General features: G+C 31.5%; 1 protein-coding gene across 1 annotated transcript in view; it reads right to left on the bottom strand.

The window, feature by feature from the left end:
• Positions 1-19385, bottom strand: part of LOC107456974 (adhesion G protein-coupled receptor D1) — a 139737-nt gene that overhangs the window by 41433 nt on the left and 78919 nt on the right. Inside the window, exons 6-11 of the mRNA XM_071181981.2 lie at positions 17761-17825; positions 15881-15971; positions 10699-10895; positions 9100-9168; positions 4663-4780; positions 376-540 (exon numbers count right to left, since the gene is read on the bottom strand). Coding sequence (XP_071038082.2) covers positions 376-540; positions 4663-4780; positions 9100-9168; positions 10699-10895; positions 15881-15971; positions 17761-17825 — 705 coding nt within the window. The remainder of the gene's footprint in view (positions 1-375; positions 541-4662; positions 4781-9099; positions 9169-10698; positions 10896-15880; positions 15972-17760; positions 17826-19385) is intronic.

The raw sequence follows: 19385 nt of genomic DNA, 5'->3' as shown, positions 1-19385 counted from the left end.
TCTCGTTTCATGCCTTCAGTGGGTCGATAAATGAGTACCAAGCATGCTTGGGAACTAAACACTGGGGGTTCCGCGTTTGGTTGACCACCTAACCGGAACATTTGCTCCGGCATCCTAGAGCCCAAGGTCAAGAAAACTGAGATGGGCACTGTAGGCCTTGACCCTCTACGGGCTGTCACGCCAGTGAGTTTAGTTTAGTTTTATAGCCATACTAGTTGTAAACGGTTTCAAAACCGTAAAGGTAAAAAAAGTTCTTTACTGTAAATTTTACGGTTATTTGAACGTCCAGACTGATGCTGGTTATTTTACCCTTATTTTAGAAGGAAAATTCGAACGGAGTAAATAAATGAAATAAATGAATTTAATCTTTCTTACTTGATTCTCCGAGAGCAGCGACTGGAATTCTCATTTGATCAGATGCTTCACTCCACCTTTTGCGCAATTCCTTCCACTGAGAATCCTTTCCGTAGTCAGGAAAATACATGTACGGCGCATGTTTCTTTTTTAGCTCTTTTGGCAAGTTTTTGGCACTTTTTGTCACTAAATTTCGAAAAGAAATTCTACATGTCGCCAAAAATTATGTTTTCAATAGGAAATGCAGTACAGATATAATAGTACCAATGTATTAAAATGAAATTCAAACTCATTATGTAAAAAATTCATATATTAGTATTTTTGTGTTCAAAAAAACTGCTAATTTGATCTATTTGTAAAAAGGTAAACAATAAATATCGACATATAAATTTTTTCAAATTGTAAAATGAGGTTAGCCTTTTGACATAAATGGGACACAGGTTTAACAATTTAAGTAATATTATTCAGTACAGAATAATATTATTTAGTTAAAATCCATATAAAATCTGAAAATTAAATATTTTTTTACTATTTTAAAGTAAATTGTGGATATGAATGATAATTGAAAAAAGTAATAAAAAAAGAATATTTAAAACAATTTACCGATGCTGAAATACGCTGCCGAACGATATTGAAATTTAGTTACTATGTTTAATTAATTCAGCTATAGCGGCTGTTAAAATTTAAAAATTATTTAAATTTATCCGTCCAATAATGAAAGAGAAAATAATAAATTTCAAATAAATTTTAGTGAAATAGAAAAAATAGGCTTCAAACAAGTCTTAGTGAATAAGAAGAGAATAAGTTTCTAATGAGTTTTAGCAAATAGAAAAGAATAAGTTTCAAATAAGTTTTAGTGAATATAGAAAAAAAAAATAGGCTTCAAATAAGTCTTAGTGAATATAGAAAAAAATAGGCTTCAAATAAGTCTTAGTGAATAAAAAGAGAATAAGTTTCTAATGAGTTTTAGCAAATAGAAAAGAATAAGTTTCAAAAAAATTTTAGTGAATATAGAAAAAAATAGGCTTTAAATAAGTCTTAGTGAACATAGAAAAAAATAGGCTTCAAATAAGTCTTAGTGAATAAGAAGAGAATAAGTTCCTAATGAGTTTTAGCAAATAGAAAAGAATAAGTTTCAAATAAGTTTTAGTGAATATAGAAAAAAAATAGGCTTCAAATAAGTCTTAGAGAATACAGAAAAAAATAGGCTTCAAATAAATCTTAGGGAATAAGAAGAGAATAAGTTTCTAATGAGTTTTAGCAAATAGAAAAGAATAAGTTTTAAATAAGTTTTAGTTAATATAGAAAAAAATAGGCTTCAAGTAAGTCTTAGTGAAATAGAAAGGAATAAGTTTCAAATAAGTCTTAGTGAAAAAGAAAAGAATAAGTTTTAAATAACTTTTAGTGAATATAGAAAAAAATAGGCTTCAAATAAGTCTTTGTGAAATAGAAAAGAATAAGTTTCAAATAAGTCTTAGTGAAAAAGAAAAGAATAAGTTTCAAATAAGTCTTAGTTAATTAGAAAATAAAAGTTTCAAATAAGTTTAAGGGAAATGAAAAATAATAAGTTTTAGTGAAATAAAAAGGAATAAGTTTCGAATAAGTCTTTTAAAAAAGAAAAGAATAAGTTTAAAATAATTTTAATGAAATCTTAAATAATAAGTTTATTGCTATCATGTTGCATGTAAAGAAAAATTCTTCCGGAAAAGTTGACTGGCAATAATAATCTTCGATGTAAGCCTAAATAAGAGGGGGAAAAATTCACTCATGTGTGAAAGCAGAATCGCATCTGTGAAAGCAGAATCGCATAAACAATGGTAATGATAAACTACTTAAATTATGTTTGATAGTTTCATGATAAGACTTTTTAATATTCCAGTGCAGGGGTGAAAGCGAGACGGAAAAGAGGAAAGGCTGGTAGTAAAACCATTTCATTTATAGCTAGTTTTGGGGAGGAGTTTACTTATTCTTTTTTTAAATTTTTTAACCATATCTACTTTTTCTTGAAAAAGAAGCAGTTTTGTATATATGCCAGAATTATAAAAGAAATCTTGGTAGTTAGAGATATTTCATTTTTTTCGAAAAAAATGTTGGAATGAAATGTTTTATGTACTAGGTTTTTCTCTTTTCCGTTTTGCTACATAAGGGCTTTCACCCATGTTCCAGTGTTATCTAAAAGAAGGAACTAAGAAACACGGATACATTTTCATATTTTTATTCTGCTCACCACCCAAGACAAAAAATCAAGATGGTTTTCCATTGATGGACCAACATAAATTGAATTTACATCAAAAAGCATCATACAGCTTGACGAGATCATCAAATTTGCTTAATATTACAAGTTAGGACATTGGATATTACAAAATAGCATACCCATCCTACGATGGATTCTTATAAAGGGCAAATAAAACTATCATAAATTACTTTTTACCATTATAATTTTCCATCATAAACCATTATGCTTTTTAATGGGACCATCAAGACTGCCCGACACACCGATTTTGAAATTGATCCAGCTTTATGTTGCGTTTCGTGAGTGGATCGTGTTTTTAACCCCTTGGGGACGGGTGATTCAGAAAAGCATTCGTACAAAATCAGAATCAGGATGTATTTAAATAAAAAACGGTAACTTAAATGTAGTCGTTGCTAATTTGACAGACTTACTTTGCTTTTACTTTAATTATTGTTAGTCGAATCATATATATAATCCATGTTAATTCAAAGTATAACTAAATACTTTTATTTTGAACAAAGTAATGGTGAATTAAATAAATTAAACAATTATAACTCCGCCCACAAATAAACTGCTAAAGAATTACTTTGATTACCGGTTTTATCTTTTTACCCTGGTTGATACGGTTTCATGCTGGCACGTAATTGTGACAGTCGGCGCGAAAGGGTTAAAGGTGCGTTACAGAAAGATGATTATAGTTTCATCTGCTCTTCGAAGATTTTTTCCTCCGTGGGAAAAACCATAATAAAATTTTACTGGTAGTTTCCATTAAATGTATTTGTAATTTATTTAACCGATAATTGATATCCATCATTACTCTAAAGCAGGGATGGGCAAACTACGGCCTGCCGGAAAGTTTTATTCTGCCCGCGTTCAGAATTTGATTTGAACTTGCCAATCCGTGGCGAATAAAAACAATAAACATCCATTTTCTTGTCTACTTTGTTTAAATCTATTTTTGTTCTTTCTTTTTTAACAAAGTACTGAAGACCTTTTTACTTTCTTTATTTCTGTTCTACAAAGCATAAATTGATGGAAATAGTTAGCTCAGACAGCTTCAATTACTAAATGTTAAATGTAGAAGTTCTTTATAGAATAGCCGTAGATGGGGCGTCATCCGAAGCAGTTGTTTCTAAATATGCCAAAGTTTGAGTTTTACAAATCATTAACAAAAGCTAGTTTCCCAAATTTAATATTTCATGACCAGAAAATCAGTGCTATGTTTGCTTCATCTTGTAAATGTTCACAAGTGTTTTTCACTATGAACCTTAGAAAAAATCATTTCAGAAGTAGACTAATTGACAAATATTTAGCCTCGTTCCTTAAAATAAGTACGTCTCACTTGGAACCACAAAATAAGAAACTTTTAAAAATGAAATCTCAATTTCATTCATCTCATTAAATATTTAAATTAAAACCTGTATATCTTTATTCCATATTAGAAATTTTTACTTTGGCCCACTAAACTTTTTTTCTCTCGATTTTTTGCCTTGACCAAAAAAGTTTGCCCTTCTCTATTCTAAAGCAACATTTTACCCCATGAAATGATGGAAGTTTTTAAACCAATAAGGAACTATGATGGTCAACAAACATAACTTGTTGGTTGACCATTATAGTACTAAAGCAACATTTTCCATCATGAGATGATGGAATTTGTTCGTCAAGCATTTTCTAACGTAACATGTTGGTTAATCATCAAGATATCATCTTCCAGCATGAAATGATGGAAGTTTGTTGACCTATCAAAATCCATTACCACATGATGGAAATAATCGGATGATGCTTACCATTATATAGAGTTAAGCCATCAAGTAACCAACATAAATCATCAAAATATCTTGAAGGTCCCATCAAGAATTTTATCTTGGACAATGTCACTCATTAATATTTTCATGAATTGTATTAAAAGTGTATTTTAGAAGTATAAGAAATATATGTTTTACTTAAAGAATTGATATGTTAAAAATATGAATTGATATGTTAAAAATATGAATTGATAAAAATATGATATGAATTGATTAAATTGAGTCTCTGTATTTAATATACAATAAACTGTAAAATCGTTTTTTTCTCACCAACGTTCTCTGACATCATAAGTAGATCCACAGTCTTTTCATCTGCCTTAGATTCTAGAAGTTTGGACATTGACCAGTCTTGAACAGAATTTAATAGAGCTACACTATCTTCACCTTCCTACAACAATAAAAGATGAATGTTTAAATACTATACGGAAGTGTTTTTAAAATGAAAGTTAATGTAAGTAAAATGAATTTGATAAAAAAAAGTAAAATATTAAAAATAACGATTAAAAAGTACGTAAAAATAAAAAGTAAAGATTTGTTTTATTTCCGCTGAAAAATGTGCATGGAACTAATTTCATTTTTCAACTGTCCTCTATTTTGGGTTTGCGACTACTAATGTTCAACTCCGTAGCCTTATAATTTTGAACCCAATCTAAAAGACAAAGGAACTCCTGGATCGAATATTGGGGGAAATTCACCTTTGTGGAGTACTTTTTTGATGAAACTAAGTCGTGCTTGCGTTACATGGAGAGGAAGTAATACATTAAAATGTAAATTTAGCAACCACTAGAACAAATTTTTACAAAAATCGTAGAAAGTTGTCAGTTCTGGTTTGTAAATGACCCTTTAAAAATTCCTAATGCCCCTCAAATACCTATACTTTTGTAAGCACCTTACTAAAGGTCTTCACCACATACTTTGATAACTAGGCCTGGGCAATATACCGTAATACCGTCATTTACCGGTATTTCTTTGATACCGCGGTAATGATATTCGGAAGTATATTCTTCGGCAATACCGAGTTATTGAACTTCGGTATGCCTGCACCTCTCGGTACTCACCGCTAGCCAATATCTTCGGCCGACCGGCGGCGAGGAAGTGGCGGTATGGTATGGTATCTAGGAGGTATTGGTATGGCACGTGATTGATTTAGGGGTGAAGAACTCAAAGGCTTGCGCGTAATATTTACGATACCTCCTCTCGGAAGCTAGAAATTTCTCCTACAATATATTGTAGTATCATTTGACTTTAAAGCGCATGCGTCATATCCGTGGTATTGGCGATATCGGATTTCAAACACCCGCGCGTTATATCAACCCTCCATGGTATACTTAGTTACTGATTTTGGTTTCATTTTGAGAATAGCTTGCTTCTGATTTTAAAAATATCCGAGATTGTCGGATCTCCTTGTGATGTTTATAATTGTGTTGATATTTATAATTGCTGATGTTTATAATTGTGTTGATGTTTATAACTGTTTTGATGTTTATAATTGTGTTGATGTTTATATTAGTAATTGATGTTTATATTAATAAAAATTTTCTGTTTTAAAATAATGATGCTTTATAATTAGTTGATTCCATGGGATAATTATGCTGCGAGCTAATATAGGATAAGTACCCCATTTTTTTTAAATGATGCTCTTTAAACACATTAATTTTTAATTGCAAAAAAGTCTTAGCATTTATAATATACATAACAATTTAATTACCGCGGTATATCATAATATCGTGATATGAAGCTCACAATATACCACAATATCGAAATTCTGACATTGCCCAGCCCTATTGATAACCTATCCCTTGGGATCCTTACTTTGAATGCATGATTATCTGACATACTTCATCATCAGTGCCATCAACTTTCTTCATCTATTGGGAAAACTTCTTCAAGTGGTAGCTAAGTTAATGTTTTAATGAGTGATTCCTTCGTTTGTAAATTCGGTTAAATTCCCCCCCCCCACCATAACATGTAAATGATTCAAAAATTCATATGAAACGCTTCTTTGTTCGGGCTTTCACGTTGGGAAGCCTTTAAAATGTAGAAAAAATTACAAAAAAAATTATGAAAACTTAAGTATTAAGTTGTCTATCACTTGATAAAATGTTTTGCAAAAGACGTAGTTGTTGGTATCCTAACATCATACTTACAGGGATGTAAAAGGTGACTGAAAATGTAAAGAGTAGTAGATTTAATTCATTTTCATTTAATTATTATCTCTATAATAAGTCAATCGCAACTACCACTAGGATTTACATTTCAAATTATTCATATTAAAAGCAAAAGCACTACTTGCATTTTTTTAAAAATAGTAATCTAAAAAACGTTGGCTGTTAAAGTTTGTTGATTTTGAAATTAAAATTTTGAAATTCATAGTCACTACTCTCTGCATTTTTATTTGCCCGTGGCAATCCCGTACTTAATCATAATTGTTGACAAAGTATCTACTGCATTACTAACGGGTACATTCAACACAAGAAATGCTTACAATGTTACTATTGAAAATGATAAACATAATTGTAGTTTCGCAATATGTTACGATGACAACCACAATCTCCAGACCTCAATCCAATTGACCAACGGGGCATCCATCGCTTAGATCTACAACCAAACCAACTCGAGCTGCAGTGACTCAGGGAAAAGAGCGTTCGCATTTCAATGAAGTGGCCCAGATTCGAATCTCAATGGTGGCTGATTAACACGAATTCTGCTCCCGACTAGCACCGGCCACAGTGCTGACTTAAAATACCCTTAGCATACCTGCCAACTTTTAATTCCTCCCATTTTCATTTTTTCCAGTGGTATTAAAATGGAATTAAAACGTCAATTTTAAGCGAACTAATACGTTGCATTTGAGAAAACTTAAGATTACAACCATGATAGTAACGCATATTAATATATTTGTTTAATTTTAGTAAGAATAGTGGTGATCAAAATCATCTAAAAATTAAGTTTATAAAAGAAAAAATAGTATATACTTACTACCACTTTAAATATGAAAATAAAATCTCCCGCAAAATCCGGGAGAGTTGGCAGGTATGCCTCAGTGATAGACGGATTATGGGTTAGAATCCCATTGCCTTCGGGTTAACCGTGGAAGTTCAAGGCTGCCCACTTTCTACGCTTTTTCTAAAAATTTATTCTAGGGGTACCTAAGTTTATATATTAATGTATTATTTTTTATTCATTTGAATTTATTTCCCTCACCCACTACATATAAATGATTTAAAAATTCATATACAATGCTACTTTGATCCAGCTCCATCGTGTTGAGGCTTTTAAAATGCTAGGAAAAATTGCCAAAAATATTGAAAGTTTTGACTTTAAAACTACTCTATAAAATGTGTTTCAAAAAGCTTAGTAGTTGGCAGACCAGGGAAGTTTTCATCTTCATGTAACGCAAATGCGGGAGAGTTCCATCTAAAAGTCCTCCACGAAAACTAATTTGTTCTAATGTTTGATCTAGGAGTTTTCTTGACTTCTGGGCTGGGTTCGAAATTATAAGGCTATAGAGTTGAACACTGTTAGTCGTAAACTCGGAATTGGGGATGCCAGCTACTAGGCTTTTTGGGAAATATTTTGAAAGCCTGGTAGACCATTAAAAACTTAAGCTTTTAGATTTTTATAGTAATTTTACCAATATTTTAAAAACCTCCCTAACAAGAGATGGAAAAAAGTGAGTTTCATTCTTACTTACATGCGGAAAGTAACTGTAAATACAATTTACAAAACAAAGAATTATACATAACCATAAATTTAGTTAATACTACAAGTCAAGGGTGAAAGCGAGACGGAAAAGAGGAAAGGCTGGTAGTAAAACCATTTCAGTTATAGCTAGTTTTGGGGAGGAGTTTACTTATTCTTTTTTTAAATTTTTCAACAATATCTACTTTTTCTTGGAAAAGAAGCAGTTTTATATATATGCCAGAATTATAAAAGAAATCTTGATAGATACAGATATTTCATTTTTTTCGAAAAAAATGCTGGAATGAAATGTTTTGCGTACCAGGTTTTTCTCTTTTCCGTCTTGTTATATAAGGGCTTTCACCCTTGCTACAAGTTTTTATCTCAATGATGATCATCTCACCTTCGCTCAAGCCCTACTCCAATGATGAACTGAACTTTCTTAGAAATTTTATTTCGAACTTTCCAAACATATGACTCCCAAGCATATGTCTACTCAGAATAGATGAATCGGTTGGTGGCCCTTCGGGCCAAATGCCGAGTTCCTACTAATATCAAGCATCAAGCCACAAGTTTTCTTAAAAAGCTAGAAAGTTAGTAGATCGAAAAGGGTTTTCAACTTCTCGTAGAGTTTAGATCACGAAAAATTAAGTTGAATTTGTGGAAGAAGCAAGGAGTAACGCAGGGAGCAACGGGTGACTAAAATTGCAAAAAGTACTAACTATTAAGATTTAATATTTTATTAAAAAAATTTAAATTTAGTAAACTGTTTTAAAGCATATTACTTTAAGTTTATTACTGAAAGTAAATGCATGAAGTTCTGCATGTGAATAATATGAAGTCATAGTGGTAAATACGATTTAATGCTTTAAGAGATAATAAATAAATAAAAGTGAATTGAATTTCTACCACTATTTACACAATTAGTCACCTCTGGCATCCCAGTAAACGAGATGTTAAAGTAGTCACTATGCGTATGAAACAAAATTTCTTTCTAAGAAATAAATAAACCATTCTCAACCTTACCGCTTCTATTTCTTTCCATAAATCTGCTTGATTATCGGAGAATATTGTGCTCACGATTTCTTGCATTTTCTGAAAAATAATTAATGAAAATTAGACATCTGGAGAAAAACACAAAATATATAAACGTATGCAAATTTGTGGTTATACCATGCGAATTTCATTGATAATTCCAGATCATACTTATGGATTATAGTTTCAAAAAATTAAAAATATAGCGTAAAGCTAATAATGAAGCACTCAATTTTTCTTAATCTATTCGAAGGCCGTGGTAAGAATACTTACCACTAATTTTTGAAACCCATGGTGAACTTTTTTTACCATTTTTAATTTAGGTTACCATTTGATTTGTTAATAACTTAAGCTTTCCTGAAGTGCGTTTGAATAAAATTGGTAGTTTAAAAAAAAAGGAAAAAAGTATAAGTTTGTAGCATTTATAAAATTTTATTTTTTAAATAACGAAAAATAAAAGTCAATAAGTTCTTAATAGGCCGTGGTAAATATACTTAGCACCAAAAAAAAGCATTCAAATTTAGATTTTTTTTTATAAACTAAATTAGTTTTTTTTTCTTATATCAATTACTTTTCTTATATCAATTTCAATTAAAAAATACTTTAATTTACCTTTAGTAGAAGTAAATGGCCAATTAAAGGGTTAAAAATCAGACATTATACTTAAGAGATTTCTTTGAGATAATGCTAACGTACTTTACAGAATATATATATATATATATATATATATATATATATATATATATATATATATATATATATATATATATATATATATATATATATATATATATATATATATATATATATATATATATATATATATATATATATATATATAACGTTTAAATTACAAAAAATGAATAATGAAACTGTTTTAACTGTTTTAAATCTACCTCTTACTTACAATGCAATAGTTCGTTATTCAGGTAACTTTTAATTTTCGGAGGAGGTTTTGACCTCCAAACCCTCCAAAACTACACCACTGGCTATCAGTACATATTAAGCACAATAAAGCTAATAGAAAGACAAAAATATTTTAAAAAAGAGAAATCGCAGAAAATAACATTGAAGAATATTTTTCATTTCACCGGCCAGGTGGCCGAGCGGATAGCGCGCCGGACTGCGGGTTCGAATCCCGCTCTGGGCATGGATGTTTCTCTCTCTTGTGTTGTCCTCTGTTGTGTGTGATGTATGAATGTGGCCCACCCTATAAACGGGTTTGTGGCAGTGTGGCGTGGAAATGTTACTCGCCGCCGTAACTTTGGTTGACAGGTGCCCACTGGGTAACGTGAAATGAGTAACAACTCTGGCCTCCTCTAAGGCGAAACGAATAAAGTTCAGTGCCTGCAATTGGAAGAAAAAAATATTTTTCATTTCAAAGGACAAAAAAAATCTGCAGATTCTGTGATTATCTGCAGCACCTACTTTGGATTGTTTTTGCTTAAAGCAATATGACTAAACAACTTTATGTTTCAAACTTCCTCAGTTACAATTAATCATTGGTCTTGAGTATGGCGGATATATTTATATTCCAGGCTAAATTTTTAATAACTTAGCTTCATTAAAACTAAAAGTGGTAGAACATACGTATAAAACAGTGAGATCTTCTGGATCCACACCAGGACTGAAGGGACCCGATGTCTTGTTCACCAATTTCTTTACGATTGCTATCATGTCTTTAAGATTGCCTTTTCTAAGCGCGTTCATGTCAATCTCTTCTTCTTCTTCCCCTCCTCCTCCTTCTGCCCCGCTCGAGTCTTCTCCTGAAGATTTTACTGACTTATCTGTGGAAAATATTTATAAAGACTGAAAATTTCATCTTAAAATTGTCAGTTCTCAAAATATGAGAGCATAACGCAGAGCTAAATTTTAAGCTTTCACAATAAATAAGTTTAATTTTGATTCAATGTAAAAGCTTTAGAGTGTAAATTTATAATTTTGATTTTTTTTTGTCAAAAATTAAAAAAAAAAAAGGATTTTACTTCCTCCATGTTAACCTACGGAAAATTATGTGTTCGAGATTTTATGGACTTATCTGCGAAAAATATTTTATTTTAAAGTTTCCAGTTTTCCAACTTTCAGAGCACAACACAGATATAAATTATAAGCTTTCACAATAATTAAGCATAAATTTAATTCAATGTAAAATTTTAGAGTACTAGTGGGCTGCGCCCCCTGCTCGCTAACGCTTGCCAATCCCCGAAAATTGCTACGCAATCTTATATGGTTTGCTTCGCGTACCAAGATCGCTTCGCTCGCTACTAACTTAGGTACATTACAAATGCACACAATTCTAAGAATTCAAAACAATCATTCAAATCCATATAAAAAAAATTACATCTTTTTAGTAAATACTAAGTCATTAAAATAAATTTGAATTCAAATAAATGACATGTAATTCGTTAAACCTATTAGAAATGCGCTATAGTATAATTCGTGATGTAAATCAAAAATCGTCAAATAAATTCGTAATGTATAAATTCGTGAAAAAAAGCGCTTTCGACAAAATACTAAAATAGAGATCTATCGACAAAGACTACTCACTTCTGCCTAGCTTAATAGTATGAGACTGCCGCAGCTGATGCTCTCTGGTTATTTCAGTTTCCGTTTTTAAAAGCGCTATATGTTGAGTCACCTCAGATAGATTTGGCATGTGACATTTTTAGCGGCAATCATGGGTCGATTCGCCGTGTAACAGAAATAATAGAGTAAGCAAAACAAAGCAAACGTTGCCACCGGCGGAAAAGAAATACAGCCAAAATTTGGGAGCCACGTAAGAGAATTATATATATTAGATCTTGGCGAATAGATATTTAGATCTATTGGTAAACAGAAGTGATTTTTCTAAGTAATCATTTTTTTAAATAACATTTATGTTGTTATAACGTTATATTGTTGAAACAAATTTGATGAGTTCACATCCTTAATTTAATATTTTCGCTTACCAAACGGTAGGATATATTAAAAACTTTTTTTTTTGCCTGCATCTCATTGGGCATGAAGCTGATCCTTAAGTTCTAAATCATTTAACAGATCTCTTTAACTGTAATTTATAACAGTATATTAATGTTATTTGCTCAAAAATAATAATTGTTAGACCACCTTTCTAAATAACTTTATCTTAAAATATAAGGCAGATTTACATTATAATACTAATAAAAAAACAGCAATTCTCTTAGTTTTAAACTCTTGAATTAAAAGCGTAATAATAGCAGTACAGGAAAATAACTTTAAGTTAGGGATTCAAAAATATTTATAGAAAAGCATGACTTTTATTAATTTTATGCTGACTACAACCAAAACAATAAGGAGACGAATGAGGAAAAACTGGATCACACCACGTGATTTTCTGGCCAATAAAAATGCACCGACAACAATGGAAAACTGCGACACCATCATTAGAATTTTATATATAGTAAGAAATTTGTAATCCTGTCTACAGTCAAGAACCAAGAGTTTCCTTGAAATTTAACTCAATGTAAAGGTTTTAGAGTAAATTTTTTGTTCTGTCTACAGTCAAGAGTAATTAGTTCACTTTAAATTTAATTCAATATAAAAGATTTAGAGTTAATTTAAAGTTCTGTTTTCAGTCAAAAATTTCTGTTTTTATATCTATGTGTTTGAAAAATTTCGTCAAAAAAACTTTTTTTTTTTTTTTTTTTTAGTCAAGAGCTACCCTCAGACAGAAAAAATATTTTTTCTCCTCCATGTTGACCTACGGAAAATCATGCGTCTGGAATTTTCTGATTTATTATGCAATTAATTAATATTTTTGTTTCATTTTTTCATTGAAATATGTTCTATTGAATGAACGCTGTCCTTGAAATTTGAAGTTAAAACTTGTAAGTACTTTTAAAATATCTAAAGTTCAAATTTTTAAGAAGCTATCAACTTTGAAACTAAAAATTCGGGGGCTAAGTTCAACAGAAAATATTTCAATGGCTAAATTGAAGCAAAAATTATTTGAAAATATTAATTTGTTGCTAAATAAGTAAGGAATTTCTGGATTATAATGAATTTTTCGCAAGTTAACATTTAGAATGCGAAATCACCTTTTGGTCAGAAGAGGCTCTTTAACATAAATCATTGCAACATTTTTCTGAAAATAGAGATTTATTTAAAAAGGCCGACCCCTTTAATAAATTTTTATTTCACGAAACATAAATTTGATCTGAAATCACTGCACATCGAAAAGACGAGTAAGATAAAAGTTTGGTTTGCTTTGGTGGAGTTGGTTGCGTGAACGACCGATAAGATTGCGGTTGCATCAGCAAGAGATAAGATTATGGTTTCGTAAATGACCGATAAGATTGTGGTTGCGTCAGCGACTGATAAGATTTTAATTTTGTAAACGACCGATAAGATTGCGGTTGTGTAAACGACCGATAAGAAATATTTTTGCGTATGTGATCATGGGTGAAAGCCCTTATATAGCAAGACGGAAAAGAGAAAAACCTGGTACATAAAATATTTCATTCCAGCATTTTTTTCGAAAAAAATGAAATATCTGTAACTATCAAGATTTCTTTTATAATTCTGGCATATATATAAAACTGCTTCTTTTCCAAGATAAAGTATATATTGTTGAAAAATTTAAAAAAAGAATAAGTAAACTCCTTCCCAAAACTAGCTATAACTGAAATGGTTTTACTACCAGCCTTTCCTCTTTTCCGTCTCGCTTTCACCCCTGTATGTGATCAATAAGATTGTGGAAACGACAGATCAGAACCAGAATTGTGTAAACGACCGATAAGATGGCGTTTGCGTAAACGTCGTAGTCGTTTTGCATGTGCATACCTGCCAACTTTTAATCCTTTCAAATATGATTTTCCCCAGTGGTAGTAAAAGGGAATTTAAATTACAATTTTAGGCAGAAATATACGCTGTATCATGGGGGCCGTATGCGGACCACCTAATCTGACTGGACTGGACTGGATAGGATGTTGATCAAAGTACCTGCCCACAAAGTGGGCATGGACCACCTAAGCCTAGTCCTAGTGTTTAGATTTTACTGGGCACCTGGGCCGCGAAGCGGCCCCTATCCCATTCATCTGGAAGTTTTGAACAGTTTTGGTTGAGCAATGAGGTAAGCAGGCAATGGAGTTGCTTTTATGAATGTTTCAAGCTCTTTGCTTGAATAACTAAAAAGGAATCAAAAATAAATTGAGCAGCTTGCTCTAAACTGTGTTTGTTTGATTTTGGAGTTGTTCAGAATTGTATCAGCATGAGTAAACGTTATTTTCAGAAAGGTTGATGAAATTATTTGTTTTGATAGTTATGATATGAGGCGTCGGAGGTGAAATGTGCAGCTATTGGTCTGTAGTTTTTATCTTTGATATAATTTTCAAATTTAAAGATTTCATTAAAATTTGCTGTTTTACATTCTATGGCTTTATCGAAAAAATCTGCGTTTAGCTTGTATATATGCTGTGATAGAGTTGGTATTTTTAGGTCTGCATGTATATTGGTATTCCGGATGAACCATCTTGCACAGGTTATTTTTCTAAGGATCTTGTTTTGGCATTGGTTTAATTTCTTCAGTAGATCGTTGTCCAGGCAGGTGAGGCATAGGTAAGTATTGGGCGGATCATTGCTGTATATAGTAGCTTCTTTAGTTTAAGTGACATATTCTGATTATATATTAATGGTTGTATGGCTATTATTGCTGCATTTGCTTTATCTATTGTGCTTTTGATGTGATCATTCCGGACCACCTAAGCAGTATTTAACATTAATATATATGCTTATATTTTTTAAAAAATAGTGGTGGTCAAAAAGATTATAAATTAAGTTTATAAATGCAAGGAATGAATGGAAAGCATACATTTTACTACCACTTTAAATATAGAAATAAAATTTTACGCCAAATGCGTAAAAGTTGGCAGGTATGCATGTGGCATGAGGACGAGTAGAACTACTGCTGGCCGAGCAGCAGAAAGAGATATTTTCAAATAAGATAAGTGAATAAAGTTATAATTGGACGCTTACTTAATAATATTTTTAGGAAATAGCACCAATGGATAAGTTTTACTTTAAGACGATGCGGTCCCCAAAACTTTATTTTCTCAGAAAAATTTAAAGCAACAAATGTTATTTTTGGCGATATTTACGTACCAAAACATATTTTCAGCAAACAAGAATTAGAAAAAAAATTTTTATCAAAATATTTCAATTTAAAAAAATAAATTCAAATTGCTATTAGTTTTTTAATTTTTAAAAAGCCAGCTGGAAAAGTTTTCTCTGGCACGTCGATATAAGTTAGAACAAAACTGGGTACAGATTTTATGGTGAGGTGATTAATTTTTTAAATTTTAGAAATTTCAAAGCTCTAACTTCAATAGATTAAAAAAAAATGTCAGACTTTAATATATATAAAAAAAAACAGTAAACATTAAAAAATAACAAAATGAAAAAAAAAAAAACAAGTTTAAAAACAGTTCAATATTTGTTAATAGTAATAATGTCATAATAATAACAATAATGTTAGCCAAATATTTGCAAATCATCCTAAATTTTAAATTCTGAAGCTCTATTTAACTTCACAATTGCTATAATGACAAAATATCATTTCATAAAAAAAGTTGAACAAAATAGTTTCATATTATTTACGTTAGTTCAAAAGAGTTGGAATAAATAAAATTATCATTACCGAAATAAATTCGCGCAAAAATTATTGTAAAAAATGTAACTATTAAATGAGTATTTCTAATAAAGATAATAACAAAAATAAAACTTAGTCACTAAAAAAATAGTCAAAGGATTAGAATACCTTTTGGAGGTTTGCCTGTTGCTTTGGTCACGTCAGCTATATGTTGAATTGTTGTCATCGCAGTATCTATATTTGAAAGATCCATCGTATCCTACAAATGAACAAAAGTAAAATTAAAAAAAAACTCCCCTATCATATGGATTAAATAATATTTTATTTTTTAAAAATTTTACTTTAGACTTTTTTCTAAATAAACAAAAAAGTTCTTTGTAAAATAAACAGAAGTTTTAGGATTAAAACTGAAAGTAACGGGGTAACACTTATAGCCACAACGAACTTTGATGTTTCAATTATCAACTTATTATTCAACTTATTTTAATTTTTCCATATTATCAATTAGAACATATTTATACAGGGTGACAAAGGAGTATTGGGACAAAGTTAGGGGACAACACAAGGATTCAGAATTGCATAGCAACCCATGGTCAAAAACGTCATGGGAAAGTAGCGTGACAGGTACATGAAACAAAGAGAATCAATACTGAGATAATCTGAATTATTTATTGGTCAAAGATATATATAATTATATTTATAATCGTCGTTGAACAGCTGACCCAATCTTATGGGCTCACGACTACAAATGTTCAACTCCGCAGCCTTGTAATTTTGAACCCAATCCAAAAGACAAGGGAACTCCTAGATCAAGCATTGGGAGAAATTTGCTTTCATGGAGGACTTTTTTTTATGGAACTTATCCGTATTTGCGTTATATGGAGAAGAACTACACGAAAACCTTCCACGATTTGCCTGACGGCAAGGGAACATGCGATCTGTCTACCAATTAGGATAATTTACGTCAGCATTGAGGACGGTGCAAGCCAGATGCGGGATTCGAATCCGGTTTACCTGATAGGAAGGCGAACGCTCTATCCCCTGAGTCATCGTCAAGGATATTGAATATGCTGAGGTATGTCATCTGCGAAAATGTGACAAAGAATTCTCAAAGTTTTCACCATTGCTCCAGATTCATTTCGGAAGTCACGGGTGTTGATCACTTTTCAGCATATCAAAGAAAGAAATTCACGCTGTTTAAATCAGGAGACCGTGGTGGCCAGATAACCTGCTCACCCCCCAGTCCATCTAGCGAAGAACACCATTTAGCGGTGTTCGAAGACATTTCCGACTATGAGCATGCAAATCTGAATCGTTGTGATGTCCCCTACTTTCGTTTAAAGTTTGCCCCAATAATTCTGGGAAGAGGCCGGGATAGCCTGGTCGGTAGGGCGCTGGGCCCATATCCAAGAGGTCTTGGGTTCGATCCTCGCCGGCCGAATACTCCCCGTGTAGTAAATGGTGACTGATGCACGTTAAATCCGTCGAGTCTCAAAGTCCTCCATGTTCCCACAACAAATCAATACCTCTGGGGGTACTGATCAAGGAGTTTCCTTGTCTTCTGGATTGGTTCAAAATTACAAGGCTACGGAGTTGAACGTTAGTAGTCGTAAACCCATGAAATTGGGTCGGCTGTTCAACGACGGTTATAAAATAAAATAATTCTGGGACCTACTGAAATTGACTCAAGTACATTCAAAAGTCAAAGGAAAGAGTGTTTTTTCTTTGAGATTGACTGTTGAAATTTACTCACGGCCACAGTGTATTACAAAGAGATATATATTACAATGAATACAAACGAATGCAGAACCTAAAAAGCAAGATATATTTGGCTTGACCTTAAAATTGACTTATGGCTAAAAACTGAAATATTGCACAGCTTGCAAGCTGCTTTCGCTAATTGAGACCAAACATGAAATTCGCTTGAAAAAAAGTCTCAAGTATAGCAGAAGCAAAATCAATTTACTGGTCTATGGTAACTTTTATACAATTAGACCGTAAACTTCGAGAAATTAAGGGGAGAGCATAAGTTTTAATTGATTACTTACCAATTGATCAAGCAAAGTTTTAATATCAGATGAGCATTTCATTGGATGTTTTGGTGGATTACACACTAAAAAATAATAAATGTAGGTTCATTTATTTATACAGGACATCCAGTGGTCCCTCAAAATTATTATAGTGATGCATTAATTTTTGTCATAAAATTTATTTATCCCTTTCCACTCGAGAGGTGACTGTCAGTCACCACTGTCACCTGTAAATTATCCACCACTCTAATTGTGAAATTTTTTCATTTTAATGCTTAGATACCACTTATTCAGTGATCTCCGGGTATTATAAGATACGATTGTAAAAATCTTTCAAAGTGTTAGTGGTTGCGTCCATTTTTTAACTGTTGAAAGGTCTTCGAGTGCAAAGGGTTAAAAAGTTAATTTGAAACATTCCTGATGAAAACATAAATCCGGTAACTCAATTATTTATAAAAAGTTATAACGTAGGGCGAGTGAAAATTTATAGCATTTAAGTGGTTGCTGAATTTCCAATGCTTTAATGAAAAGTTGTCTTCTACCACTATAACAATTCTGAGGGACCGCTAAACAAACACACACACTAATATATATATACTAGATATTTTATAGTGGTTGCTAAGACTGGAATTTGAGTGAGACGAGATTTTGTAATGTGTTCTGTCATATAGGATAGAAAGCTCTCTTGTTCAATTATTCCTAAAACTCTCTGATTAATTTGACGCTATTAGAAAAGACATGACTATAAAGAACATTCAGTATGTTTATAAGCAAATCAGAAATCTATTATTTTATGCATTAAACATGTTTTTGTGAATTGGAATTTTATGTATGTTTTTTTTCCTTCAAAGTTTCAGTTAACTCATCATCCATTATTTTGTCATTCAATTTTTGATTTAATTAAATAAGATTAGTTATATGACAACAAATTGCAGTTTAAACTATACCGGGGAACAATTTTGTTTTTGTTTTTTGTGGCATGGAATTTTTTTTTTAACACTAGGTTTACGAGACGCGTCATTTTGACCCATTTCGAATTTTATAAAGAAAATTACAAAACCAGTTTGCTTTTTTATTTTATCTCTTGTAATGACTTTTATCCACTGATCGAGGTAAATATATATTGAATTCTATTTTCTTCAAAAGCGTTGAAATATTGAAATTCTCTTTGCGGTATACTTATCTCTACGGATATGCTTCAATTTGATGCGATCGTAATTTCGACAAAATTTTGAGTAAACATGCAAACATCACATTAATAATAATGGGAATGTACCGACAATACTTTACTTCCGTTATATCGGTATCTCAAATGAAACAAGCGATAAACAACTGTTGCCGATAAGCAATAGTAGAAAGAATAAACGCAGAATGTCAATTGATGTCAGATTTTGAAGGTTTCAGTAGCTTAATTCGAGTATTGAAAAATGAAATACTAGAATATTTCATAAATATGTATCTCATATTTGTTTTCTTATAGTATATAATTGCATTGCTTTCTAAGTGCAGATATACCAACAGCTCCGGACACGCCAAAAAATAACGGTAAATAACGACTAAGCAAATTTTGAAAATGTTTAAGGGTGAATTATGTAAGTATACGATTTAATTAGAAATAGTGGTGGATAAAAGTTTTCGAAATT

Source organism: Parasteatoda tepidariorum, chromosome 4 (assembly GCF_982258835.1).
Source record: "Parasteatoda tepidariorum strain Cologne lab strain chromosome 4, Ptep-v5.0, whole genome shotgun sequence".
Lineage (NCBI taxonomy): Eukaryota > Metazoa > Arthropoda > Arachnida > Araneae > Theridiidae > Parasteatoda > Parasteatoda tepidariorum.
The sequence above is the reverse complement of the archived record's forward strand: the minus strand, read 5'-3'. Positions and strand labels throughout refer to the sequence as shown.